The 26914-nt window shown below is 53.3% G+C and overlaps 9 protein-coding genes across 9 annotated transcripts; 6 read left to right on the top strand and 3 right to left on the bottom strand.

The window, feature by feature from the left end:
• Window positions 1-5946: 5946 nt before the first annotated feature.
• On the top strand, window positions 5947-6729 carry CGGC5_v017377 (LysM domain-containing protein; the record flags this gene model as incomplete). Its single annotated transcript, XM_066153907.1, has 2 exons — window positions 5947-6338; window positions 6543-6729. The coding sequence occupies 2 exons, from the start codon at window positions 5947-5949 to the stop codon at window positions 6727-6729; spliced, it is 579 nt and encodes a 192-aa protein (XP_066006717.1).
• Window positions 6730-6935: 206 nt separating this feature from the next.
• CGGC5_v017376 (uncharacterized protein) lies at window positions 6936-7570 on the top strand (the record flags this gene model as incomplete). Its single annotated transcript, XM_032027655.2, has 4 exons — window positions 6936-7053; window positions 7110-7272; window positions 7370-7393; window positions 7451-7463. The coding sequence occupies 4 exons, from the start codon at window positions 6936-6938 to the stop codon at window positions 7461-7463; spliced, it is 318 nt and encodes a 105-aa protein (XP_031875979.2).
• Window positions 7571-9389: 1819 nt separating this feature from the next.
• Window positions 9390-10136, top strand: CGGC5_v017375 (uncharacterized protein; the record flags this gene model as incomplete). Its single annotated transcript, XM_032027658.1, has 3 exons — window positions 9390-9418; window positions 9636-9793; window positions 9844-10136. The coding sequence occupies 3 exons, from the start codon at window positions 9390-9392 to the stop codon at window positions 10134-10136; spliced, it is 480 nt and encodes a 159-aa protein (XP_031875988.1).
• Window positions 10137-16129: 5993 nt separating this feature from the next.
• Window positions 16130-16516, bottom strand: CGGC5_v017374 (uncharacterized protein; the record flags this gene model as incomplete). The annotated part of the gene is made up of 1 exon (XM_032027660.1): window positions 16130-16516. The coding sequence occupies one exon, from the start codon at window positions 16514-16516 to the stop codon at window positions 16130-16132; it is 387 nt and encodes a 128-aa protein (XP_031875986.1).
• Window positions 16517-17593: 1077 nt separating this feature from the next.
• On the top strand, window positions 17594-19270 carry CGGC5_v017373 (uncharacterized protein; the record flags this gene model as incomplete). Its single annotated transcript, XM_032027661.1, has 3 exons — window positions 17594-18453; window positions 18504-18963; window positions 19022-19270. 3 exons carry the CDS (start codon window positions 17594-17596, stop codon window positions 19268-19270), a joined length of 1569 nt encoding a protein of 522 aa, XP_031875996.1.
• Window positions 19271-20756: 1486 nt separating this feature from the next.
• FUS6-7 (Efflux pump FUS6) lies at window positions 20757-22702 on the bottom strand (the record flags this gene model as incomplete). Its single annotated transcript, XM_032027662.1, has 2 exons — window positions 20757-22284; window positions 22440-22702. The coding sequence occupies 2 exons, from the start codon at window positions 22700-22702 to the stop codon at window positions 20757-20759; spliced, it is 1791 nt and encodes a 596-aa protein (XP_031875991.1).
• Window positions 22703-23301: 599 nt separating this feature from the next.
• CGGC5_v017371 (uncharacterized protein) lies at window positions 23302-23975 on the top strand (the record flags this gene model as incomplete). Its single annotated transcript, XM_032027663.1, has 2 exons — window positions 23302-23355; window positions 23448-23975. 2 exons carry the CDS (start codon window positions 23302-23304, stop codon window positions 23973-23975), a joined length of 582 nt encoding a protein of 193 aa, XP_031875990.1.
• Window positions 23976-24454: 479 nt separating this feature from the next.
• CGGC5_v017370 (uncharacterized protein) lies at window positions 24455-25025 on the bottom strand (the record flags this gene model as incomplete). Its single annotated transcript, XM_032027664.1, has 2 exons — window positions 24455-24887; window positions 24955-25025. 2 exons carry the CDS (start codon window positions 25023-25025, stop codon window positions 24455-24457), a joined length of 504 nt encoding a protein of 167 aa, XP_031875989.1.
• Window positions 25026-25571: 546 nt separating this feature from the next.
• Window positions 25572-26876, top strand: psoB (Alpha/beta hydrolase psoB; the record flags this gene model as incomplete). The annotated part of the gene is made up of 1 exon (XM_032027665.1): window positions 25572-26876. The coding sequence occupies one exon, from the start codon at window positions 25572-25574 to the stop codon at window positions 26874-26876; it is 1305 nt and encodes a 434-aa protein (XP_031875995.1).
• Between the last annotated feature and the right edge of the window lie 38 nt (window positions 26877-26914).

The raw sequence follows: 26914 nt of genomic DNA, 5'->3' as shown, positions 1-26914 counted from the left end.
AAGTGGTATCAGTACAACATCCCATTCTGCCCCCTCTACTTCACAAGCCTTGATGGTAGTAGGGTAGGCTTAGAATCTGAAATAGAGGAGGAGGTCCTTCTAAGGACAAAGCAAAGACTTCTCTCCTGGCGCCCAACCCGGGATAGCCCTAACCTAGCTACAGCCACGCAAAGCCTGATTATTGCCCTCCCTCAAGAGGTTAAGGAAGGCTTCCGCCTGTTTGGCCAGTCAGGCCCTGCCCGTCTGCTTCCCCCAAGGAAGCATACCCCTAAGCGACACTCTCCTGGCTGCCAGGGCTTTCACTCAAACCGCTTTTGCACCAGGCAAGCCCTCTGCGAGAACTGCAGCAAGCCCTTAGATACTCATGAGGCTGGGCTATGCCTAGCCAGATCTAAGTGTGCTAACTGCTATGGGCCCTTCCCATCAAGCCATACAGACTGCCCAGCTAGACCTTTACTAGTGAATGGGAGCCTCACTATCCCAACTCAGAAGGAACTACGAGGGATCAGAAAAGCTGGAGAGGAAGCAACCAAGAACCTCTCTACCAGTCAGACCTGCCCCCCAGGAAGCACACAACAAGCTAAAGCTAGGCTAAGCGCTACACAGAGGCAACAGCTGTCATCAAAGCGCCCTCGCCCCCCCACACCTACACAAGACTCAATTGTTGTTGCAGATACTGCTAGCATAGCTGGAAGCAGCAGCAGTATGGATGAGGATGAAACTGAGGACTCTGATGCCCTCCCCCTAACTAACCGCCCTATCCGCCCGCTTCCAAGCAGCAGCAGAAGCCAGAGGGTAGCACAGAAGCCTGACTATAACGTTATTAATGCCTATACCCACCTCGACCTCGACTCAGAGCAGTAGGCTCAGAACGGCTACCCCACGGGTACTACGGGTCGCCCAGTGTAACGTGGGGAAGATAAGTCCAGCTCACACAGCTCTCCTAGAGCTCTGCTGGGCAGATCAGATCGATATAGTACTGATCCAGGAACCCTGGATAGGCTATAGAGATAAGATGCAAATTAACACACACCCAGGCTATAACTCTTATGTGCCAGTAGACTTCTGGAACAGCAGGGACACAAGGCCTAGGGTTATGACCTATACACGTAAAGGTCTAAGGCTGCAAATACAACAACAAAGACCTACCCAATCAAGGGATATCCTATGGGTTAAGGTTGGTAACTTCACTATCACAAACGTCTATAGGCCACCAGGCGAGCCTATAAACCATACAACAAGTACCCTCCTAGGCTATCAACCGCTAGCAGGAACTCTTATAGCTGGGGACTTTAACGCGCACTGCCCATACTGGGAACCTGGCTCCCGAAGCCGGAACCGGGGAGACGACATCGCGGAATGGGCTGAAGGCCACGATCTTGAGTTTATTGGGGAGGTTGGAGCTGCTACCCACACTCATGGGCACACCCTCGACCTAACCTTCTCAAACATCCCCTTTGCTGAGGCCTATATTAGCCCACATATACACCCAGGGGCTGATCATCAAGCTATTACGACTATTATACCGATAAGCAAGGCCCAGGAACAGAGGCGTCAGACTAGCCACCCTATAGTCCCAGACTCAGCTATACTCCGGCTAGCTGACCTAGTTAAGCTGGGGATCCCAGCCCTACCTACCCTAAGGGATACACCTACTCCAGCAGAAATAGACACTCTAGCTACCCAACTAGTCAGCCTCCTCTCTACAGCTATAGAAGCAGTAGGGAAGAGACGGACTAACCAGGGCAGGGGAGCCCCCTGGTGGACAGAAGAGTGTTCAGAGGCCCATCGAGCAGCTATTGAGGCTAGGCGACGACAAGCCCAAGAACCTAGGCTAGTAATACCACTGCCTATCCTAGAGGAGCAGAAGGCCTTTCTGACTACAGTCAGGAAGGCAAAACGCACCTACTGGGCTGCTAAGATTGAGGAGGCTGGGTCTAACCAGAACTTATACCAGATACTAAGCTGGCGTAAGTCTGGGCTAGCTATCAAGGCCCCACCTCTAATAGTGGATGGACAGGCTGTCAACAACAGTTACAATAAGGCCCAAGCCCTGCGGAAGGCCTTATTAGAGAGATTTGATGCTGCAGACGACCTACCTGGGAACCCGTTCACTGTTCCTATAGTCGCAAGGCGTCTAATACCCTGGCAGCACACAGTCAGCATAGAGGAAGTACGCCAGGCTACTCTCACAAAGGCTACAACCCCTGGGATTGATGGGATTACTACAAAGTTACTACAATCTATTTGGGGCCTTATAGCTACACCTATACAGCAGCTCTTTCAGGCCTGCGTTCAGACAGGTTACTTCCCAAGAACCTTCCGCAAGGCAGAGGTTGTTATGATCCAGAAGCCAGGGAAAACAGACTTCTCTAAGACTGGGTCCTGGCGCCCGATATCCCTGCTATCCTGCTTAGGCAAAGGCCTAGAGCGGCTGATAGCAAAAAGGATGGCCTATCTTACTATCCTAGAAGGGGTTGCCAGCCCACAGCAGGTTGGGGCATTGCCAGGGAGGGCTGCAGTCGACCTAACAACCTGTCTAACCCATGAGATCGAAAGGGCTCTAGACTTAGGGCTTACTGCAACTCTAGCAACAATGGATGTTAAGGGGGCTTTTGACTCTGTCCTACGAAATCGACTTATTCTTAGGCTACGACAGCAAGGCTGGCCTAGTAGTCTGATTAGGCTGATATTTACCTTTGCTTCTAGCCGGACCGCCCGAGTCAGGCTAGAGGAGACTACTACAGAGGACTTCCCCCTATCCTGTGGGCTCCCTCAGGGCTCTCCGCTATCCCCTATCCTTTTTCTGCTCTATATAGCTGATATCCTAGCTGATAACCAGAAGCTACGGTTCGGCTATGCAGATGATATAGGCCTGCTAGCTACTAGCCCTTCTCTAGAGGGAAACTCTGCAGCCCTTGGCCAGGAGATAACTCAGATCCTCAACTGGGGTATTGATAATAAGGTTGCGTTTGACCCAGCTAAGTGTGAAGCAATCCACTTCAGCAGGAAACATAAGCAGAGGGTAGACCTACCAGAGATACAGGCAAAGGACCTAACTATTAAGGCCTCAACTAAGCCTATACGATGGCTAGGGGTCTGGTTTGATAAGAAACTCACCTTCCGGCACCACGTCGATACAAAGGTAGCAGCAGCAAAGAAGGTAGCCCAGTTCCTACGCCATCTATCAAACACTAAAGGGGGGCTCCCAGCTGCTGCTGCCCGCCAAGCTGTTATTGCCTGTGTCCTCCCAACCGCCCTATATGGAGCTGAGACCTGGTATGCAGGTTTAAAGAGACCAGCTAGAAACAGCAGCACTACTGCTACTAGCAGCAGTGCTAATAACCAGGCAGCTACTGTTAGTACAAGGCAGAAGGGCTTAATAAAGAGGGTAGAGAAGGTTATGACAGCAGCAGCAAGGGCTATCCTACCCGTCTGGAAGACTACGCCTACTAGTAGCCTCCTTCGAGATGCTGGCCTGCCAACAGCAAAAGTAGCCCTCGAAGGGGCACGCCTACGCTTTGCTACACGCCTACAGAAGGTTGACCAACAGCACCCTTTAGTCCCTAGGCTTTCACAGCCAGGGCGGCAGCAAACAAGACTACAAAGAACAGCAGCCCTCCTACCTAGGTGCCCAAGGCCGTTACTCCTACAGCCGCAGCACCTCTCAGGACTACAAGACCCTACAGATGGACGAAGCAAGGAGAAAGCAGCTAAAGCGTTCCAAGACTGGCTTAAGACTGTGCCAGAGAACCATACGATCATCTACTCAGACGGCTCTAAAGCCCCTAACGGGGCTACAGGTTTCGGCTTTGTTATCTACCGCAGTAACAAGCGCATAGCTCAAGGGTGCAGCCGCCTCGGCATTGCAGAAGTGTTCGACGGCGAGGCAGAGGGGGCGAGGGCAGGGCTCCGGAGGGCCCTCCTGACTTCCCAAGGCCAGCCTATACACATCTGTATCGATAACACTAGCGTTATCCAGGGGATCCGAGGTGAGGCCCCGGAATCCTCACAAGCTGCCTTCCTAGAGATCCAGGAAGCAGCTAGGATACACAATATACAAACCCACTGGTCCCCAGGGCACCAAGGGATAAGAGGGAATGAGGAGGCTGATAGCCTAGCTAAGGAGGGTACAACGCTACCAGTCCCCAGAGGCCTACTAGCTACCCTAGCAGGGATCAAGCGGCTTGCTCAAGAGCGTAAACGACACCAGTATGGGAAATGGTGGAGGCAAGAGGCAGCCCCTCGCTATATACAACTAGGGCTTAAGGCTACCCTGGCCTGCCCCCCTGAACTAGCCTTACCACGGGCAATCCTACATCATCTCCTAGCAGCCCGATCAGGCCATGGGGACTTCGAACAGTATCATCAACGCTTCAACCATACAGAAGCACTGCTTACCTGCTCTTGCGGGGAGGCTAAGGAAGCAGACCATCTGGTCTACTGCCGAAAGACCTTAGTGAGGAGGCAACAGTGGCCTACCCTCTACCCTTATGGTCGCCAGGAGCCTATAGGACCTATAGGATCCCTTGAGCACTACTTCAAGGGGCTAATCACTGACCATGAAGGCTTCCAGGCCTTCCTTAGCGTGACAAACTTCTTCCAGAAGATCTGCCCGCAGTACTGAGAGATAGGCCATAACCTATACTCCGAACAAAAGTCTACCTCATAGGGGAGACCAGACTACTATAACGGAACTAGGGCACCAGTGGGAACTAGGGATGGATAGAACACGGAAGTGACTCACGAGTAAGATCTGGAGGACGGGAGGGACAGCGTGTACTGTATAGTATATAGCGAGAACCTACGGCCCTCCACGCCACATACCCTTCGGGAGGTCGGCCGCAAGGGCGGCTGCGCCCTTGCCGCCACGGCGTTAAATACAAAACAAACAAACAATAACCTGCATATATACTGCTAGCTATGCTTCCGCGCTGGAGTCATAGGAGAGCTCGGTCCGGTCTGCCTATAGCAACGACATTGTTATTCCTGCTGAGGATGACCTTAACGCATCACCAATTGTGCTCCCGGCTAGCTGCCGATATATCTATGACTTCATGTGTCTTAAAGAGAACGATGTCTTCTGCAGCCCCATTGCAGCATTAGCAGCTTTCTTCACTAATCCTGGAGGTAAGTCTCCCCCGCTAGGCGAGTGAGCTTTAACTAGATTATAGTGGGATAGCGAATCTCAGACTTTGTAGCATATTTTCAACTAACAGCTTGCTAGTTTCTATCTTTAACTATATTAACGAACTTCCTGAGGGCGCCGTTAAGCCTGCAGATTGCGACCTATGTCTCGCAGCCAGATCGCCCTACTTTAACGGCCCCGTTATGGCCAGTAAGTCTATCTACTAAACCCTGACGTCTAGCTGCGGCATCACGGGCAAGCCTGCCACCACATTCACTCTTGACTATTTCACCAGCGAGCTGGCGCCCACTGAGTCGGTCTGCAACGGCACCGCATACCAGATCCAGGGCGGTGACGATGGCTACAGCATCTCCAAGGCTTAGAGTGTCAGTACAGCCTGGATGCTGTCTGACAACCACCTCAGTGCTTATTGTGACGGGTTCCCGACTTCAGGCAGTCTCTATATCACCAACACGTGCAAAACCGTCACAGTGGCAGTTAACACGACGTGCTTAGCTATCGCCACAGCTGCCAACATTACAGAGCCATAGCTGCTAGCTTGGAATCCTATTATTAACCCGGTCTGTTCCAACCTCGACATGATGAACGGTACCACGCTTTGCATCGAGCCACCCGGACCCCAACTGCCACCTGCCCAGACGACAGGTATTCCCCCAGTGACGCCTACTACTGCCGCTTAGATCCCCTCCAATACCGCCATCGGATCTAACAAGCCCTGCGGCTGCTAGTATGAGGTAGAGGCTGGCGACTACTGCAACCTGGTGACTCTTAAGTTCGCTATATCGCTCCCAGACTTCATGTTCCTCAACACGGGCATCAACTCTAACTGCACTAACCTCTTCGCCCAAGAGAGCTACTATATCCAGGCGGTCGGTGATATTAATAACTACCCTGGCCGTCCCAGATACGTCTCAATCACTATTAACCCTAATAAGTCCTTCACCAGCGTCCCCTTCACCATGCTACCCAACGCCACCATAACCCTGGATCTGAGACCGACCGAGGTCCCATTGGCCACTGGAGTCCGCGACAACTGCGTCTTCTACTTTAAGGGCGACGAGTACCAGTACTCACCGGACGTGTTCGGCTACTGGAATAGCAACTGCGAGATCGCAGCGTCAAACTATAACGTCGACTTTGACAGCTTCGCCGCCTGGAACTCGCTCATAACAAACGTCACAGACCTAGCGTGCGTGTTCCAGGTCGGCGTGCGGTACTGCAGCTCCTAGGCTAAGACACCCACGCAAACCACCACCACCACCAAGGACCCCAAGCCCACCAACACCAGGCCCCAGCCGCCAGCAGCCACGCACGACGGCCAGCCAGCAGACGGTGACAGCTAGCACGTCGTGGCCAGCGGCAACTCATGCCAGTCTGTCGCTAACGACGCTAGCATCTCCCTTGCGACGTTCCTCAAGTGGAATCCTGCCGTTAGCGTCAACTATACCCAGAACTTCTGGCTCGGACAGGCGTACTGCACGCACAGGGAGGGCCAGGGCGTCAGCATCACCCCCTCGCAGTCTGCCTCAACCACAACGACAGCCAAGCCCACCCCCCTAGCTCCCACGCATACTAGCTAACCCGTTGACAGAATCCATGCATGCTTATATGCGAGTCATGGGCATAACCCATTCGCAATGGTCCGAACATACTGAAACAGGCCAGACTGTCATTTCCACCTGGTCTTAGCTCTATAGACTTATTAAAGTAGCATTAGGCCCACAAGCCTGTGGTGATTCTTTCTCTCTTTAGTACGAATAAGACACTCTTTTCTGCTCACCCATACATGCATATTCCGCTGGCCATACTGACAAACCGTCACCCGCCAACTATAAGTGGGACGTTGTGGCTAAGGGCGATAGCTGCAGTTCTCTGGCCGGCGATAACAGCATCTCAGTCGACCAGTTCTACGCCTGGAACCCTGCCGTTTCCAAGGACTATATATCTAACTTCTGGCTAGGTCAGGCATACTGCGTCAGCGTATCCGGGGCCGGGAACCCCGGCGTCACGACAACGTCTATTCCCTCCGCAACAGCAGCCCCAACCCCTCCCGCGCCGACATACACAGGCCAGCCGTCAGACTGCAACAAGTGGGACGTCGTGGAGAGCGGCGACAGCTGCAGGTCCGTGGCCGCCAACAACAGTATCACCGTGGACCGGTTCTGCGACTGGAACCCAGCGGTGTCCAGGGATTACGTGACTAACTTTTGGCTGGGGCAGGCATACTGCGTCAGCCGATCTAGTGTTAGTAGTAATGCTGCCCCTCCCGCCGTGACGTCGTCGCCACTGACGATAGCGAAGCCGATGCCGCTAGCGCCAACGCATACCAGCCAGCTAGCTAATTATAACAAGTGGGATGTCGTGGTGAGCGGCGACAGCTGCGCGTCCATGGCTAGCGACAACAGCATCACGCTTAATTAATTTTTCGACTGGAGCCCTGCTGTCTTAAGGGATTGCGTGACCAACTTCTGGCTAGGCCAGGCGTACTGTGTTGGCGTTTCTGGCTAGGAACAACCATCAGGGTCTGTTATATAATTTGATTGCTATGCGGAGTGTTACGTCCGCTACAATTGGTCCCTTGTTACGACCCGTTAGGCATAGCAGGACCAGGGTGACGCCCCACAGGGCGCCTGGCGGCCTCAGGACATTTGTATGCAGGATGACACGTGAAATCAGGAAATCACCTCGGAGCGGAAGAACTATGGAGCAAGTTACGTGATGATAAGAAGGACCGACGTACGATAAGCGGTCCTACGAAAAACAGGGGTTGCGTGAAGTTGTTGGATTGACGACTGTGTCTGGATAAAGGGATGCTAGAAATGCATTGAATAATATGCAAGAACCGGTGATGATGGGTAAATACAAGACAGAACCCCGCTCGGACCGGTATAGGAGGAAATCCCTCAATCAAGCAGAACAATCACCTTTTGATCAATGGACCTCAGTGGTATTGCATTAAATCAACATCGTTTGTCTAACAACTTTATCCCACATTCATTATGCTGCTAGTGGCCATACTGATGATCTGTCACCCTTACTGGGCGCTCAGTCTTATCTTATCATCACGTGACTTGTGCCATAGTTCTTCCGTTCCGAGTGAGTCCCTGTTGTTCCCGTGATCCTGCAGTACAAATTGTTACGACCCGATATGCAGGAATAACAGATAACCAACCCACTTAGGCAGCGGGCGGCTAGGACAGGACATTTGTACTGCAGGATCACGGGAACAACAGGGACTCACTCGGTAAACGGAAGAACTATGGTCCAAGTCACGTGACGATAAGATAACGATCATATTGGATCAATATGATCCAACACGACTTGGGGGCCGAACGATCATTCTGGATCAGAATGATCCAGATCGACCCAAGGTACAAAGGAACATGTTCGGAATTAGACTTGTATATAGTATGACCCTGAGCCTGGCTCATGGTCAGACTTCCATAGCTCTTCAGCAATCAACTTAGTATTCATCCTCACGGATACTCTCAGCTTACCTTCACTGCGAATTACTTGTTGAGTCTAAGACTGATCACCTTAGCCTCTGAAGACCGATCTACTACAGCCTACAACCTACGACCCAGACCACGACCAAGTGTACTGTTATTACGTCTCAATCCCCAGCTTCTGTTAGCAGACCCTACTGTCGGATAGCTGACCGTAACACAAATGTCCTGTCCTAGCCGCCCGACGCCCGGGTGGGTCGGTCAACTGTTATCCTTGCATAACGGGTCGTAACACTGCAGCAGCGGCCCCACAAGTGCAATCAAGTCAATTTTAACCCCCATACTTGCTGTTAATAAGATTTTTCTTAGTGTTTTTGATTAGTTAGCTAACTTATAAGTTATTTAATTAATTGCTATAGTTATATATATACTATAACATATTTTTCCTAAAGAACCTCATTGTTACGGTCAGCTATCCGACAGTAGGGTCTGCTAACAGAAGCTGGGGATTGACACGTTATAACAGTACACTGGGGTCGTGGTCTGGTCGTAGGTCGTAGGCTGGTAGTAGATCGGGTCTTCAGAGACTAAGGTGATCAGTCTTAGTGTTACGACCGCTACAGTTGGTCACTGTAGGCTCGTAACTATATAGTGCAGAACAGGGGACAATGACAACGGATTTGTCATTATCGAAGCTTTTGCTTTGTGCCACAGTTGGTTGCCCTGACCCGCTCGTAACACTTAACCCCCCCGACCGGTGCTGCTAGCGGGGGCTACTTTCTTCTGTAATTGCAATGCCCTCATGGCTGCTTCCGCCTTTCTTGTAATACCCGGCGGAATGAAAGGCAAGAACCACTCGCCTTCCTCCTAGGTCCCATGTGATTTGTGTCTCCTCCATCCACGTCCGCCCCAAAACTCCCAGTCTCTCCCAACCTCTCCACCAGCAACCTCTCATTTTCAACCCATCTTCGGAACAAATCCCGCAGCAGCTCAATCTTGCATTGGGTCCGCTCCCTTCTCGATCACGGCAACATCTCTAGGCCCAAAACCCCCGATAGCCCGCCCAAGGACCCCACTCCTCCCAAGTTCGAGTTCGTCTCGTTCCGTGGGGATCCATGTCTTCCAGAAGTCCAGCACCTCCGTGGCGAGACCCAAAGGCTTTTCGGTTGCCCAAATTGGAGAATATCATTAGAAACTGGTGGGTCCGCTCTCTATAGCAAGGTCTCTGCCTATACTCACCTGCTGAAGTATACCAACTACTGGATGACACTCCCACTCAGCCCAAGTCCAGCCTGAAGCGCTCCGCATGCAAGGCCAACCTTGACGACACTCCGGGCCACCCAAAGTCCATCCTCAAACAGCCTTCCAAGGTCTACTTTCTGGTCCCCACTACACCTAGCCAGAAGTCAAGCCTTAAGCGGTCTCCCTCCGAGGCCAACCTCGACGACAAGCCTCTCCTCTGCAAGTCTCTGGCTTCCGACTTATTGTCGATCGAACACCGCAGCTTGCCCCGGACCGCCTTAGGTCCGCCCCTTGCTTGACCCGGCCAACATCTCCGTGTCACGGTCTATGGACCGGTGTTCGGCCTTCGGCAAGACCCTCAGCCACGACTCATTGGACCCACCAAATCCAATGGCGCATTCGCTAGAAGGTTCCAGGAATATCGACAAGGTCAATGGCAAGGTTATAAGAATGCCCAGGAAATAGGGAGGATACGGTTCTGTTTCCTGTTCTTCAAGAAGATTTATTGTACTCGTAGTAGTAGGCTAGACCAATGGCATCGACCTTGTCCTAGACCCTTACACTCCGGGCCCAAAGCAGCCATCCAAGCCCAATTTGCTGGCCGCTGGTACCCCTAATTAAATGTCAGGCCTGGGGCGGGCTCCCTCCATGGCGAACCTCGACGACACAAACTCGAACGATGCTAAGAAGACCTCGGCTGGTCCCGGACGTCCCGCAACGCAAATCTTCCCCCCGGATGTTCCAGTCCCCGAAAGGGCTGTCCATCTGGCTGGACCTCAGTGCGAGCCATGCCCTCCAGCACTCTTACTACCCATGGAGACATTCAACTTTAAGAATAATTTTTCTATTAACTAGCGTAAGGATTTTCTATATACACTTTTGTATATTTTGGTATTTTATCGTTGTTATTATTTTGGTTATGAGTATTGGTTCGAGGCTTTCTACAGGCGTCATTTTCAGTGTCAGCCGGTCACAACGGGGGGCCTGGTGACCGAGGCAGGCAGGGATCATACGGTCGAGTGGACGAAAGGGTCACAGGAGGCTGTCCTTCCGCCCATGATTACTTTGTGTCTTCCATTCATTCACGGCGGTCTTGGATAGAGGCGATCCCAGAAGGGGAGCTATATTATGTTACATGTAGTCAGCTAGCTGAAGCTTCTCCCAAAAGATATTTCTCTCCATGACTCCTGCTGCAGAAAAAGTAGGACGACGATGCCGTGACGGACTGCGAGTGATTTGGTATGAACGAATCTCGATGACGAGGGCACTTTCCCGCTTGCCGGCAATGGATCGGGTCCAGCTCTCGGATGTCGAGGAACAACTCCGCTCCCAGTGTGTATGGCCGTCGCAACTTCTCCCCAAATGTCAGTGGAGTCCCTATAAAATGATTCATTGAGAGTGCTATGACTCAAACTCGAAATGCAGAGACTGATATTGCATCAACAGTTCTACATAAATGGGCGTGTCGATTGCCAAATGGACATTCGGGTCGGACCGTAAACGTGGGGTTCATCAACAGGACTTCAAGGTCAATGGCCGCACTTGCAACCAAACCTTGATCAACGTGACATCCGGTGCTATTACTCTACCTCAGATCCCTATGATGAAGTTGGTCTCGGCTGTGACGGGACGCTTGTTTGGCCAAAGGCGGAAGAAGAAGGCATGGGACATGGTCATCTTCACGGCTCCGGCAGCAGCAGGTTCCGGGGCTTCCAACCACTAGAAGAAGTATGCAGCCCATTCTCTGTGAGGCACTAGATCATTAAATTGGTCATTCTCTTAGCCATATTACTCCGGCAATCCTGCCCCCAAATGAGATCAATGCTTGATGGACGACATGTAGTGGAGATGACTTGATCTTAACACCGATAAGAACTCCGATGGAAGTGAGGGCGATGATGGTGGTGGCAGATGATGATGAAAGGCGGAAGAGGGTGGGAACTTGTTCGGAATATCTGGGGATTCTATTCTAGCAGATCAATTGAATGTTTCCATCATTTGCGCGGCTCAAACAGCTTGCCATGATGTGGTCGCCACGTCCGATCGCGAGAGCGGGTGAATGAGGTGGTCAAAATTGGGTGTGGCGGCTGCTTCAGGGGCTATCTACCGATTTTAGCGCTAGAATTGGTGGGTAACCCCTGAGCGAATCAGCAGGTGGCCCCTAATTAACGGGGCCTGGCCTAAAAGCTCCCACTGTTGTGGGAGCTTGTGAGATTGGCCCGTGCGCTGGCGGGTCCCGGAGTTTACTCCGGACGTCAACTTCCGGGACACTGCAACACGCAACATTCTTCCTTGGTACCTAGAGGGCTGTTTCTTCATCACCAAGGTTCACACCTAGGATTCATCACTTCAATTTCATTAGAAACCGCCTGGAAGTCAAGCCACCGGCCTAGCCCGACCTTCGAAATCATCACCCTAGCGGCCCTAGCGAGGATGGTCGACCTCATCGAAGGCCCAAGCTTGGCTGCGATGAAGGCACTGCTCAATGTACGGCTCCCTCTCTCCGACTGTACGGCCTCCACCTTGAGTCGTCCATGATTCAATGCATGGCGCGCACGTCCTAAAGTCCTTGTCGCGATCAAATGCCTGCGAGCCCGACCTTTGGCAAAACATCATCACCCCACGCGTCTTGGTCTTTTGTGTTGGCCATGGATTCCCCGGAACCTTCAATCATTCTGGTAGCCCTTATGCACGGTTCCTTACCACCGTTAGTACGCCCATAAAGGTATGCCAGCAGTTTAAACAGTTGCAAGGATTCCCTTTTTGAAGGGGGGCAGGATAAGAATAGAAAACCCGGCACCGTTCGACTCACAGCTGTTGAAGCTGCGGGCTCTGTCAACTTCGCTGGTGGAACTCGTCCTCGACTCAAGGTAATCATTTAATGCATAGGAAGGGGGAGAAGGGAACAAGTGCGGGCATTGCATTGGTCGAGGCCGGTGCAGGCTGTGCCAAAACCCCCCATATCCCCGGGCTGCTGTCACACCGCAACACTACGGGGGATAGGGAAATGGGTAAAACTTTCTGTCAGGGTGCAGAAAAAAGGTGGCGAAACATGTCGAAAGCGAGACGACATCTTGAGAGCGTCAGGAGCTTGGAGTTAGGCAAAGAAGGAAAAGTACGAGATGAAGAATGGAAGGCTTGAGAAGGGGATTGGTAAAGGGCGAAGCTGAGGGGCAGGAAGTTGACGTGGCAGCTCCGAGGGGAAGCTAAGATTGCTGCAAAGAACGTTTTGGACGTTATGGACGAGTTATGATTGACTCAATTTGTTTGAGGTGAATGCAGACCACGAACTTCTCTTGTAGGTTGAGTCAGAGAACTCCAGCTGAGAAAGCGGCACTCATTTGAAATTTCCCTTTGCCTGTCATCTCCAGGGACCCTCTACGTGTCTGCGTTATCTTCAACCACCCGCAGTCGCCTTGATCTATCTTTACCTCTACAGCTGAGTACCCCTTTGTCGGCCGCAAGGCCACGTCCAGCGCTTCAATGGTTCCCTTCCAAAACATCTCTGCGCGATCCGTTTGGCCCCCATAATTGCAAGCTCAAACTTGGCGTTGATATGTTTAATCTCAGACATGAAGCTAAAATATTGCAAGAGGATGAGATAAGTCTTGTTTATTGTGGTTCTCAAGGAGAGTCCAAAAGATTGATACTTCTTCAAGTTGCGAGGCACTGCTTGTTGCAACTGCGCGGAGGCCATCTGCACCCAACATGATGGGTACCAGATTCCTTGGGCTGGCCTTCACGGGGACCACTACCGGCCAGTCCTAACACGACTCTTCGACCGAGGTATCAGCGCTGTGGGCAAGCAGATTGCGTCCAAGTTGGATTCGAGCATAAGCGTTGTCGTATTTCAGCGCTGGCCGGACCTCTTGGCCGAGGTGGCTTTTTGCAAGTAAGCCGCGTGTGTAGGTTCTGCCGATTCTACGGTGGGACCACCCAGCCCCATCGGGATCTCTTGAACGGGGCTGTTAGCAAGAGTAAGCCAACCAAACGGCTGGCAGGTGTTGTGTCTGTATGAGGAGCCTGAGACGATTCTACATATCTTCTGATGCAGGCTGGTGGCATTGGATCTCTTCTGCAGAGCTGAATTGACGTTTCTGTTCCGGCGATCTAGACTCCACAACTCCACGCCGCAAATACGCAGCATTATTCGTCTGTCTTCTGCTGCCTCTGTTTAGCGACGAGATTATCGAATCATATTCTGAGCCTTGTGCCCAGGAATAGCTTTGATAAAATCACTATATGCCGCGCCCCATCCTTGTTGTTACAGCTTAATACGAACACCTAAAGTAGAAGCCACCTAGTCTCTAGCCTGCAATTGGAAGTACGCCTTTATCTGAAGTGCCAGGTGAGCAACGGAATAACACGCTAAAAACCCAGGTTCGAATCCAGATGTCATGGCTGCTGTTGAGGCGCAGGTTTGGAATTCTCCTTGAATCTTTCCCGCAAGCTACTCGTCCACAGTCTGGCGGTAGTCTTCCTTGTTCTACCGACACTTGGGGTTGGAGATTATTTGGACTCGAAACCTGCCCTCCTGGCTACCCCGCTCATTTCCATATTATGGGTCGAACTTTTCCCGTGCCTAGTTGCGCGTGCTGTTGTTTGATTGTACCTGCGCTCGAATCTCAAGCCAATACTGAAGTATTTCCGACCTATGCGGCCTAGTATCCGTCCGAAGAGTGCTGTATGTTCGGTCGTTTCCACCCACAATCTCTGGCTGGTCTTGGGTGTCCGATGATGAGGTTTAACTCGCCGTGGATTTGTCCTTTCGGGATAATTTTCGGATCTCAACCCCCCAGCCGTTCTCTGTCCTGGCAGTCTGAGTTTCCCTCTTCTATATCGGAGTTTAGCGTAATAATATGTCCCTATTGCCTGGGTTCCAACCGATGGACAGGTATGGCAAACAGCGGCATGCGACGAGTTTAGTGCGTGTGAAAGCGGGCAGGTGCTTGTTGTCATAATTTGGAAATGGGGCGGGGAGTGTAATCGTTGCGTTGGTATGTCGGGCCGAGTTGACGCGATGGTAGACCGATTTGCAGGCCTCGTGGGATATCGACGGGCATGAGGCGTTCTGGAAGCTGGAAGACAGACTTGCAAACCATCAACAATATATATCGCGTTCTCAAACGCGTCTTAGATACAGGGCATGGGGATGGACACGGCGAAGCCACAACCAAGGAGAGGGCTAAGTTGAACGGACTCTGTAGAAGTTCGTCTAGCCTCAGACTGGGAGAAAGGGCGCGTAACTCCTCTTGCCACATGTTGATAACAAGCACCTGCAGATTGATCCTGATTGCTTGAACCAGCTTTTCTTCGATCATCCCAAGTCCTCCGAGTCCAGGAGATCTCCTGGACTCAGCCTCTATCCGCCACAGAAGACGTTGGCCCAGGTCGAAGACGGCGACTTTTTCCACCATCCGAACGGGAACTAGCACTCATCGTTAGAACGAATATCATTGTTAGTCACTCCACGCATGTGAAATCTGGTATCTGCAATATTCCAGAAGCCCATGCCGCACCGGTAACAAGACGGCCAAGTCTTACATTTGCGTCAGATGAAGGATTCGGAGTTTCGGGGATTCCCAATGGAGATTCTCGCTTCGGATTTCCAACCAAGTCGACCATGACGGCCCCCTTCCAAAGAAGTAGGCGCGACGACAATGAACCACGATCTTGGGTGGCAAAGCGGCTGTTTGACGCCAAGATGGCCACACCAATCCACTATAGGATGCCGTGATCAAAGACAGAGAAGGGGAGACTGTTCATAGGTGATCTAACCAAGCTGGGATTTATTGCTTGCAAAATAATGATGGTAGTGGAGGGAGAAGATTTCCAACTCCATCACAAGGGTCGTGATCATGTCAACTTCCATCTAATATCATACATCTGGGCTTGCCCCGCATACCGAAATTCCTGACAGAAAGTCTTCCTCAGTTCTCCTGTACTCAAGACCCCAGATTTGTTCTCCCGCTAGCTCACAGTTCCCAGCTTGCCGTCAGTTCCCTCGGGAGATACCAATCACCATATCCCTAACCCCATTGACTGCTTCATACCAACTTATGGCACGCAGCTTCCAGAACCATGCGGTTGCGATCAAAATAATTCCAGCAAGCGAGATAACCGTGGCGAACAATCGGATGGAGACAAAGAAAATGCCGATGCGAACCAGGAGGGGCAGGTTGGCGCTGTCGGACTACCGAGCATAGAATCAGCGATAACGATGTGCAGTCCTCTGGAAACCCGACTTTTAGCATGGGATTTTCCAGTAGAAGGTATAAGGATTAGTAATTTCCTAGACGTCACGGATAATGTCTGCCGACATGACGGCTGCCGTTGTTGGTGCAATTCCAGGGTCCTGGAGGTAGGTTTGGATGTTGACCTGCATCTCCTGGCGAAGATGCCTCTGGATTGCCTGGGCCTGGTGGGTGACGTCAAGCCAAACTAGGAGTGCCGAGTCTGAGTTTCCTTTGCCATGCTGGCGGGGAGAAAGTGTCGAGAATGGGGTCTTCGGGCGCCGCAACGGCAGCACCGCCCGGCGTTTGGGGTATTGTGCGTTGGTCATTGCGACAGTGGAATGCAGGGCAGTAGACATGACGTCGCACAGCTGAGAGCGATCAGAGGGTCGCGATCTCTGCCGACGGACGTGACCTTCCTCGTCCCTCTTGTCTTGGTCGTTCATGTGGGAGAGGGAGCCTGTGTGTTGGACCTTGGGGGTGACGATAGTCGTCGTGAAGTTTGGGGAGGCGTGGTGCCCAGCGCGGTCGATTTGCAGACTGAGAAGCTTGGGTAGGTGCTCCAGTAGGTGGGGAAAGGTAGTGGCCTCTTGCCCTGCCTGCAGTGTGCTTCGCAAAAGATAGTGGCTACAGGATGGCACCTTCCACTTGGTCGAATTGAACTGACTGAGGTCCTGGGGGAAAGCCGTTCTAGCAGGGACCCGACCGATAATTCAGCGATACATTTGACTTTCACGTTGCCAGCTACACCTTGTGGCATGCTCCAAAAGGTTTGAGACTTGAGTGGATGTGATGAGGAGGGAATGATATCGAAGGTGAGTCCGGCCAGGAGTGCTGCAGTGGGTATCCTGACGGCTTTGGACTAGAACAAAAAGTGCAGCACTGAGATTTGAAGACATCCTCAAATTAAATTTGACTGATCAAGACGCCTGGAAGACCTTTCAAGGTTAAGTTCACTAGCAGCACGCATGGATGGGCGGTCGCATCGAGGGATGCTATTGTTGAAGATACTGTGAGACGATACCGTCGCCGGAGTCCAGAAGGCCGGTTGAGTTCCTGTACATCTAGCTTACACATCGAGATGGGAATCCTTATGCAATGCAGAAGCCATCTCACGCACTCCAGCCACATCTGTGGCTGGAATAGCTACAAGCCACCTGCATCGCTATGATTGGCTGGTCAATTAGGATGTGGGGTTTTAGTTCGGAAATTCCAGCACGAGAACCCCTCTTCGGTGTGGCGTAGTGGCGCAGCGTCCTAGGTAGGCAGCCACCATCACACAGGCACAGAAAGTGACGCAGTGCGAAGAAAGCCTGAAGTGGGGCGTCAACCAGCGTCACATCCCCCCGCCAACGCACTTGGCCGCACCATCCTGAGCTCAACTGCGCACCGACAACATCACCAGCGCGTCTTCCAGCATGTCACCCATCACCATCGCATCCATCCAGCTGTCCAACCTCCGCATCGTGCATCATCAGCACACATCTTCGTGGGCCTGAAGCACCATTCATCCGCGACCTGCGATGCTTTGCTCGTCCTCGAATTTGGGACGTCCTATCAACATTGCGGCCTGGCTTTCGCAGATCCCCGACGACATCTGCCTCGAACACATTCACCGAGCCGATCTCGACCGTAATGTTGAGAAATCACTGAACAAACGGAAGCGCCGCCCGCTCCTTGTGTCTCCCCCGCCATCCCACCCGGGCCCTTCTTTCTCCTCCTCCGACGGCGAAGAGGCCCTCCCCCTCAACATGGCGGATACGCCCTCTGGGAAACGCCAGAAGCGGCATCACCAAACCGCTCCCGGCAGTCCAACCGACCAGCCCTTGTCGCAAGACCCTGATGCCACACCCACGCAGGGCAGGCAAGCACCCGGCATCTACACAGCCTCTCTCGGCACCCAGACTCCTACTGCGAGCGACCACGAGTCTAGCCTCTCTAGTGTTTCCGGCCAATCATCACCGACCAAGAGGCTTGCAGCCGTGAGCCTCGGCAATGCCCCTTTCGACACAAAAGAATACAACTCGAGTGTTCAGAGACCTCCTGCCGGCCCGGCCTTCGATATGTTCGAGAAGATGGAATACTTGGACAACAACGAGGGACTGCTACCAGAGGCAATGCGTCCTGTCTTCCTGGAGTACACGAAAAATCGCAAGGTTTCTCGCATAGGCAATGCCGCCTTTGACAATTCTGGCCAGAGAGACGCGCTGGGTCCTACGCCGCCCATTGACCACGTCCTCGACCTTGTCCACGAGGCGATGCGTTGCCAGGAGCTGGTGCACACGGAACACACCTGGAACTGCAGCGTCCACTTCCCCCTGCTGAAGCTGGCTCTCCATGGCGCTGACGGCCGCAAGAGGCAGCTTGTCGACTTCGACTCATGGTAGATTTTCCACCACCAATTGACCTCCCTTGCTAACATCGCCTTCACAGCACGCACGCAAAGCCCCTCGCCGCCTACCGATCGAAGTCAGGATCCTCAACAACACACATGGTCGACTTTTGCATCAACCTCTGCCCCCGACAGGCTGGATCCCATCATGCCCCTGCCGTTGAGGCAATTGACGTATTGCGAACCGAACTTACGGACAACTCCATCAATCACACCGGCCACAACCCTCTCCTGCGAGATCCCATCTCCGTCAGTATCGAGACTAAGCGTCCGGATGAGGGCGGCCAGAAACAGGCATTGCAGATGGGTGTGTGGCAGACCGCTCAGTGGCGGCATCTGGAGAAGCTCGTGCAGATGCGTCTTGCTGCGAATGGCGAGCCACCGCAGACTCGCCAAGAACGATGTCACGAGGTCCTTGGTCAGCTTGACTATCTTCCTGCAGTACTTGTGCGAGGCCACGACTGGTACTTCGCGGCAACCATGAGAGAGGGCCACAAAAAGGTTCGTACCCTCGCTTGGCGTTTCCCTCGTCTTCTCGCTCTATGCTGACATGCTCCAGATTCTTTGGCGCGAGGTCTCCATGGGGTCGACTAGAAACGTCCTCGGCATATACCGAATCATCTACGCCATTCAGCTTCTTGCTGAATACTCGAGGGACCATTTCTGGCCGTGGTACCTTCGCGCGGTCTTGGGCATTTCGACGGCCGGTGATGCCAACATGGCCACGACTAGTGACGAGAACATGACCATGACCAGTGATACAGACATCACCGCCGATGCCGACCAAAGCATTGGCGCCGACGGTTGAACTCCGGTCATATTCTGCATACCCGTATCGCCTAAATCCTTCCGAGAAATCAAGGGCTCGGACTCCAGATATGTCTGGCGTCAAAGTTTTATACCGGGCAACAGGACATGCACATAGGGCATCCCGAGTGTAGAGTTTTCCCATTGCAGGAGCCTAAACTGCCCAACCCCGCGCGTCGCCTCTCACAACTGTGATGCACTGGCCGACGGAATCCTGTCGAGAATAGGAGTGGAGGCTAGCCAGGGTTGAGCCTCCTGCCGTGTCCACCGAGACGAGGCCGGTCTCGTCTGGCGAGATCCTGCACCACCGGCCAATATGTCGATGGCACTGTGTGATGGAGGCCGTCGTGACTATACTGGCGGCTGTTATATGCAGGGGCGTTTGGCAGATGGCGAGTGCTGCGGTCATCATGAGCGGCAAGGTTGTCGGGTTCGCCGCCGCGATGAAGGATGTATGGGGTTCTTGATCTTACCACAAGAGATACGAGGAGGAGACGCAGTCTGCAACAATTAGCAAACACGTGTAGAGGAAGCGGCTCTGCATTGTTGGCTTATGTCACTGCCGAATCAGCAACTCTCACACATTTTACCGCTATAGCTCCGCTGTTAGCACCTTCGCGTTCTGATCCGAGTCGCCGCCGCCTTGAAGGTTTATAGAGGGGACCCAACTTCGAGTTGCACTGTTAGACAAGCAGCAACCGTTACCAGACTCGTCTTGCTAGGAATATAGTACTAGAAACGGGTTTACCGCTCCGCTTATCGAATCCATTATGCTTCCTCCTCCCCTTCCACAAGCTCATATCCAAGTCCACTCCTGCTATGATCACCAAAGGTGTCAGAAATCGAAACGAGCACAAATACTAGAATACAACCCTTAGCTGGCGTTAGAAGGCTAAAAAGGTATAACTACAGAAAGGAGGGAGTCTTACTCTAGGCGAGGGATAGGACCAGATTGCCCAGAGGGAGCTAGATATTCAGTTGGAGGAGGAAACGCGTCAAAATCCAGCCCCGTCGACGCGGTCCGCGTCGAAGAAACAATGCTATAGCGTCTGCGGAAAGACTGGTCACAACGCAAGAACTTATCAGACGGTTACTCTTAGGTCTGAAATAAAGGATAGCAACTGGTTTCAATTGATTCAAGGCGTTAGGGTTGTGTTATGAAGGTTTAACTCCTATGAGACCCGGTTGGGGTGACCACTCACCCGTGGATTACGTTACCTAAAACATTAATACAGTGAGACTCAGAACATCTACATAAGGCCACTAAAGCTTCAGAGTTCATAAAGTCATAAAGACCAAGTTTCAGCCAATTATCCATGGCGTTGACTATCTAACGCCGTGAAGTCTCTAACTAGAGCAAGGGCTAACCACCCATGGTCCCAGAGTATTAGACAATTACCGCGTTTTCCTCTGCGTCTCAAGACGTCAGCCTCGTCCATAGGGTCTAAAAAGACGCCAACTAATACATCATGCAGGTGGTGAATCCGCTAAGATTCCGTCGCCGCCTTAGTCTTCGTCTCCTCCTCGGTGTTCCTCTTCTCCTCAACACCAGCGTTGTTCCTCTCCTCCTCGCCCGCGTACTTTCTCTCCTCCTGACTGGACGGCACCTCGCCCTCCTCGGGATCCTTCGTATCCTTCTCCCTGTTCTCTATTCCGAACTCCGTATCAAGCTCCTTGCGCATGGGCACCTCCTTCTCAAAAAACACGAACAAGAAACCCAGCATAGCAAAGCCGATGCCGACCTGCCACGTACGTCGCAGACTCTCGTTCAGTGCCCACTCAAACTGCGAGCGTGTAGTGGAGCTGAGCGTTTCCACGAACTTCGCTGTGGCGTGTTCGTACGCCCGACCTCCCGACACGGCAGCTCGCACCATCGGGTCCTCGATGTTCCTAGCCAGTTGGTCGAAGCGGTTGTTGAATATGGCGCCGGGGATTGCGGTGCCCCAGGTCAGACCAAAGCTGCGCAGGAAGGCCCAGGTGGCAGCCGCAACGGCGGCGTCGGACTCGGCCAGCGGCGCCATGACGGCTGGCAGCAACGTGGGGATGATGAGGCCGGAACCGAATGACTCGATCATCTGGAAGCCGACCCATTTTCCGGTGCCCGAGTTTTTGTTGAGGAGTGTGAGGAGCCCGAAGCCGATGATCATGAGAGCGTAGCCGGCGTAGTGGATAGGCAGGTAGCGGCCAATCTTGGACATGAGGCCGCCGCCGAGGATGGCTGAGGGAATGAGCATAAGAATGGTGGGAAGTAGCTGCACACCAGCGTAGGACGGAGAGGAGCCGAGGACTCCTTGAAAGTAGACTGGCAGGAAGTACAGCACCCACATGGTGACAACGCTGTGCAAGAACGTCAAGACGAAGACGGAGGCCGACGTCCTGTTGGAGAAGAGGCGAAGCGGAACCGTCGGTTGCGGGGCAAATCGCGAGGCCTCGAAGAACATGAAGCCTACAAGGCCGGCAAGACCGATCAGGAGAGGGACCAGAATCTGGTAGGACGACCAGGAGTACATGATGCCTGCCCATGAGAGTGGGATCAGAATGGCGGCGATGGCACCCACAAAAATGAAGGTGCCAGTCCAATCGATGCTAGTGATGCGTGTGGCAAGCGTGAGCTCCCTGTTGTAGTTGACCCGAAGGTGGAAGAGCAGAATGACGAGCGCAACACCGCCAATGGGCAGGTTAAGATAGAAAACCCAGCGCCAGGAGGCGTGATCCACGATGAGGCCACCGAAGAATGGACCAAGAGCGGTTCCAATGGCGACCATGCCGAACAGGAGAGCAAAGTAAGTGCCTCTCTCCCGCAAGGGGATCAGGTCACAGATGACGATCTCGATGAGAACATTGATACCGCCAGCCCCGACGCCCTGTATGGTACGCCCGGCGATGAGGGTGGCCATGTTGGTGGCGCCGCCGCAAATGCCACTCCCGAGGAGGAAACCGGCTGTCGAAAGAATTGTGGGCCAACGACGTCCAAACACATTGGCCAGCTGCCCAAAGAGGGGCTGCAGGGCAGTCCTATAGACATGGTGTGTTAGGACGAGTGAGTTTGGAGTGGGCGAGGCAGAGGGAGGGGCTGTTAAGCGTCCCAGGATTAGGTAGGCAGGCGAGGATGGGAATATGGGACAGGTAACGTCGGGCTCGACCAAAAGTTGAACTTGGAAACCACTTACATGCCGAGGAAGTATCCATTGGCGGCCCAAATAAAGAGGTCTCCTCCCTGGAGGTCGGCGATGATAGTTGGGAGAGCAGTAGACGTGATAGTGGCCTCGAGCGCCGTCAGGAGACCGGCAAAGCCCATGGCGACCAGGATGGCCCAGAAGCGGAAGTCCTTCCTCAGTGCAGGCGTGGCGGACTTGGCGGGCACGGCATGCTCTGAAGGCGTTTGACCTGACGCCGCATCATCGGCAGACGGGGAGCTCACGGAGGTGCTCATGTTGCTGCAAGGCTCTCGTTGGTGTGGGTGAGAACTAACCTCTCGGGGAAAGTGGCGAGTAAGGAATGGGGGCAAAAAAAAAAAAAAAAGAAGAGCTGTGAGTGAGGGAAGGAAGTTGCCGTGTAAAGCTATAGTGGTCGGGTGTGGTTTCTGGGATGGCGTTCCTTTTGGTGATGCGGGTTCGGTCGCTTTCGGTGCATTCCCATTTTCGGTCACTTTCGGTGCATTTTGAGTCCCCTTTTGGATTCGGTGTTGGTGTTCGGGTCGAAGCGTCGGAATGGGTGCCTTGCTTCGCATTTGATGTGTGAATGAGATCGGGATGAGGAGGAAGCCCAAAACTGATTTAGAACAGATGGAAAAGGGAAGAAACGATGTGGAAGATAGGTGCGGTGTCGTCATTGAAGCTTGATGCCGCCGCCCTCAGCTGCGCGGGCCCTAATCACCACCCAGACCTTCAAGTTGCTACAAATTGCATGGACATCTCTGATTGCAGCAAACCTGCGCGGGTCACTTTTCCGAGCTCGAATATTCATCGGACCATTGCAGGTCACATCTGCAACCTACGTTGTAATAGGGGTTCGTTCACCCATACCGGAACAATGGCAGCACCGACACAGGTCACTATCCGAGATCTCAATGGGACATGGCGCATGGTAATTAAGTCACACCCGACCGACCAGTCGACCCTACCCTCAATAATAGCAACACAAGACCAGCTGTCTAACATTTCACGTCGCACAAACAGAGCAAGACACTATCCGATGACTTGGGCCCATCCCTTGCCCTCCAGGGCATGCCGTGGATCCTCCGCAAGGCCGTTTCCTATGCGACCATCACTGGCAAGCTATCCCAGACGCAAGACGACAAGGGAATCACATCCATTGCTATACAACAGACTGCCTCAGGCGGCATCAAGGGCGAGGACGAAAAGCACAAGCTGGATGGAGCAGAGAACATTCACGGGTCCCTCATGTTTGGCGCCCAGCATGTTCGCAGCAGCTGGCTGGACGTCAAGACCACAAACCCCCTGAGCCTGAGTGGTGAGCCGTTGGACCCGTATCTGCTTCAGGGGTGGTTGGACGAGGAGCAGCCAGGACAACCTGGCCACATCACGGTCAATGTTATCAACGAGAGGGCCGGGTGGAAAGCGGATCAGGTCTGGGGATTTTCCAACATCGATGGCCAACGGTACCGTATCGCCAAGTTCCTGGTTAGCAAAGGAGAAGAGATTGCTCCGGTGCGAGTGGTGTATGAATGGGTCGGGCGAGAATGAATCCAGACGATTTCCTCTATGAATGTTTCAAGGCAGCGATTTACCTGCTATTTCTGCCGCTCGATCTGCATAGGAATATTCTAGATTTCCTAAACTTAATTTTAAGCGTTTTTACTTTATTATTATTATAATTCGTTTAAGAGTTACTAGGGGTGGTAAGGGGTTTTTTCCCTGGTAAGGGGTTTAGGTCACGCGCAATAAATGGTGCGTGCACAGGTCTCTCGGAGGTACTCGTGGTTTTTAAATTACTCGGGGATCAAGTCGAGAGATGCATCCGCAATTTAGAGTGGATTCTTTTTAGATTCTACGCTGCTGAAGGAAGCATTCGGGGACTTATCTCGGTGCCAATAAGAGTCGTTGGTTGTGGTATTTGCTTGAAAAAGCCTGCGGACCCCCAACATCAGGTTTCCCCGAGTGAACCAGACGTATGGTAGCGGCTAGTGGACAGGGAAGGGTATATCCGAGGTATTTTGGGGACTTTACTGTGCGCTTGCAGCTTGCAGGTTGGTCGTCACCGCATACACAACCGTCAACCACGCGAACAGGTCCGGAAACAAGGCCCTCCGGCGATTGACGTCGGGAACCTCCCTGATCCACCTCACCCCCTCAGCCTCCGACATGGCCTTGAAATCCTCTGGTTTGAGGGTCATCCAGCGCAGCCCGACGCTAAACGGGAACATGTGACCCAGGATGAGGACCACGGCGGCCAGCCACCAAGCCCGCGAGATGTGCGAATAGTACATGTTGATCAGGCAGGTGGCGAGGGTGGTGAGGATGGAGGGCGAGTTGACCACCACGATGCGGCCGTAGTCCCTCAGCCAGTACGCCCAGACAGCATGACGGGCTTGTTTTGGGATTTGAGGGCTGAGGAAGGCACCGGAAGCGAACCCGTGGCCGACGGAGAAGGCAAACCTATGAACGAGGGACACATGAGATTTGTAATCCAGAGACGGACAAGTTTTATATGAGCATCTCTTACATGGCTGTGCCGAAAATTAGCGGTGACACGCGGAGGAGCGTCATGCCAAGCGACGGAGATTCGAACGACATTATTTCGGCTTGATCTAGCGCGACAGCACGAGAGCGAGCAGGGAGGATGATGATGGTTTCTGGGGAGGTAGTTGGTGAAGAGTTGAATGGATGGGTGACCGCCCAATGACGTCGGACTCGGACACAAATTAGAGACCTAAAATACTTGACGGCACGTATTCATGCTTGGCTTCCGAAACATACAGGGCCGGGATATTGTGGGCTTTGGTCCGGAGAAGGTGGGTGCAATAATGTCCGATTGGCTGATCGGAGCGGAGGTGAGGGGCCGACGCGGACCCAGAGACCGGGCCCGACATGACATGCCGTGAACCCCGGCTTACACCCGCCCGACCGAAGCCACTGCTCCGAATATGAGCTGTTTTGCCGGATGACCCCAATATTTGGCTAGAAGTATACGCTGTGCAATGTCGGAAGACACGTAAGGAAGAGCGCAATTGGAAGAAAGCAGTCGACGTGATTCACGAATCCATCCAGGGAGGCAGGCAAGCAACGGTCTCGGGAACTGAACCACTCGACACCCAACTGGAAAGCTCCTCAGCATTCAAGATGTACAAGTTTTTCCGCAGCGACCTCTATAATTTCGAGCTCACACGCCTGCTGGGCTGCACAAGCACCGGAGGGTGCGACATCGCCGAGTTCCTCGAGGCGGTGGGCAAGCTCAAAGTCCACGATCCTGAGACCTGGTTCACGGCCTGGGCCGAGCAGTCGGCCCGTACCGAAGAGATCGCTCGAGAGGCCGTTCAACACGGCCACCGCCGGGCAGCGCTGGGCGCCTTCTTGCGAGCGGCCAACTATGCTCGCGCAAGCGGATACATGCTCACGGGCTCCGATGCACGTATTCTCCAAACGGCAGAACGCTCGGTAGCGCTGTTCAAGGAGGCATGCGCATACATGGAAGGCCAAGTGGTGCCTGTCGACATACCGTACCAACACGAAGCACGGGGCGAGATCTGGCTGCCGGGCTACCTGTATTTGCCTCCAGGGGCGAAGCGACTGGCGGGAGGGAAAGCCCCCGTTCTCATCAACTGCTGCGGTGCCGATTCGACCCAAGAAGAGCTCTATTTTGCCCTTCCTGCCGCCGGCCTTGAGCTGGGCTATGCGGTTCTTACATTCGAGGGCCCTGGGCAGGGCATAATGCGCCAGAAACACAAGACGAGCCTGCGGCCTGATTTCGAAGCCGTCATTTCCGCGATTCTCGACCACTTGGAGGGGGCCGCGAAAGCTCACCCGGAATTCGGCCTGGATCTGAAGCGCATCGCTATCGCGGGGGGTTCTATGGGGGCGTACTACTCCTTGCGCGCCTGCACAGACCGGCGCATCAAGGCCTGCGTCGCCATTGACGGCTTCTACAGCCTGTGGGCCGTGGCTCTGGACCGGATGCCCGGTTGGTATGCGTCCCTCTGGCTGAGCGGCTGGCTCCCCGAGTGGGCCTTTGACCAGTCCATCCACTTCGGCATGGCGATGGACTTCTCGACACGCTGGGAGTTCGGCCTGGGCATGGCGATGATGGGCACTTCCACACCGGGGAACACATTACGCAGATTCCAGCAGTTCTCGCTTGACGTACCAACTGCGGATGGCCGAAACGTTCTCGACAACATTCGCTGCCCTGTGCTGCTCACCGGTGCATCTCGGTCTCTTTATGCCAGTGCGCAGGATGGTACCGTGGCTGTTGCCCAGGCCCTGAAGCAGGTGCCTGAGCCGTCGCTGGAGGTCTGGATACCGGAGGACATTGGGAATGGGGGCATGACGGGAAAGGTTGGGGCTTGGGCCCTGTTGGCGCAGAAGAGCTTCCAGTTTTTGGACAAACATCTAGAGGTGAAGCGTGCTCCGTGTTCTCAGCAGAGCTAGACGTATTTCCAGACGAATTTCCATTGATTTGTCGCACA

The sequence above is a fragment of the Colletotrichum fructicola genome, assembly GCF_000319635.2.
Source record: "Colletotrichum fructicola Nara gc5 chromosome Unknown KSG_Nara_v1_contig12, whole genome shotgun sequence".
NCBI classification, from domain to species: Eukaryota; Fungi; Ascomycota; class Sordariomycetes; order Glomerellales; family Glomerellaceae; genus Colletotrichum; species Colletotrichum fructicola.
The sequence above is the reverse complement of the archived record's forward strand: the minus strand, read 5'-3'. Positions and strand labels throughout refer to the sequence as shown.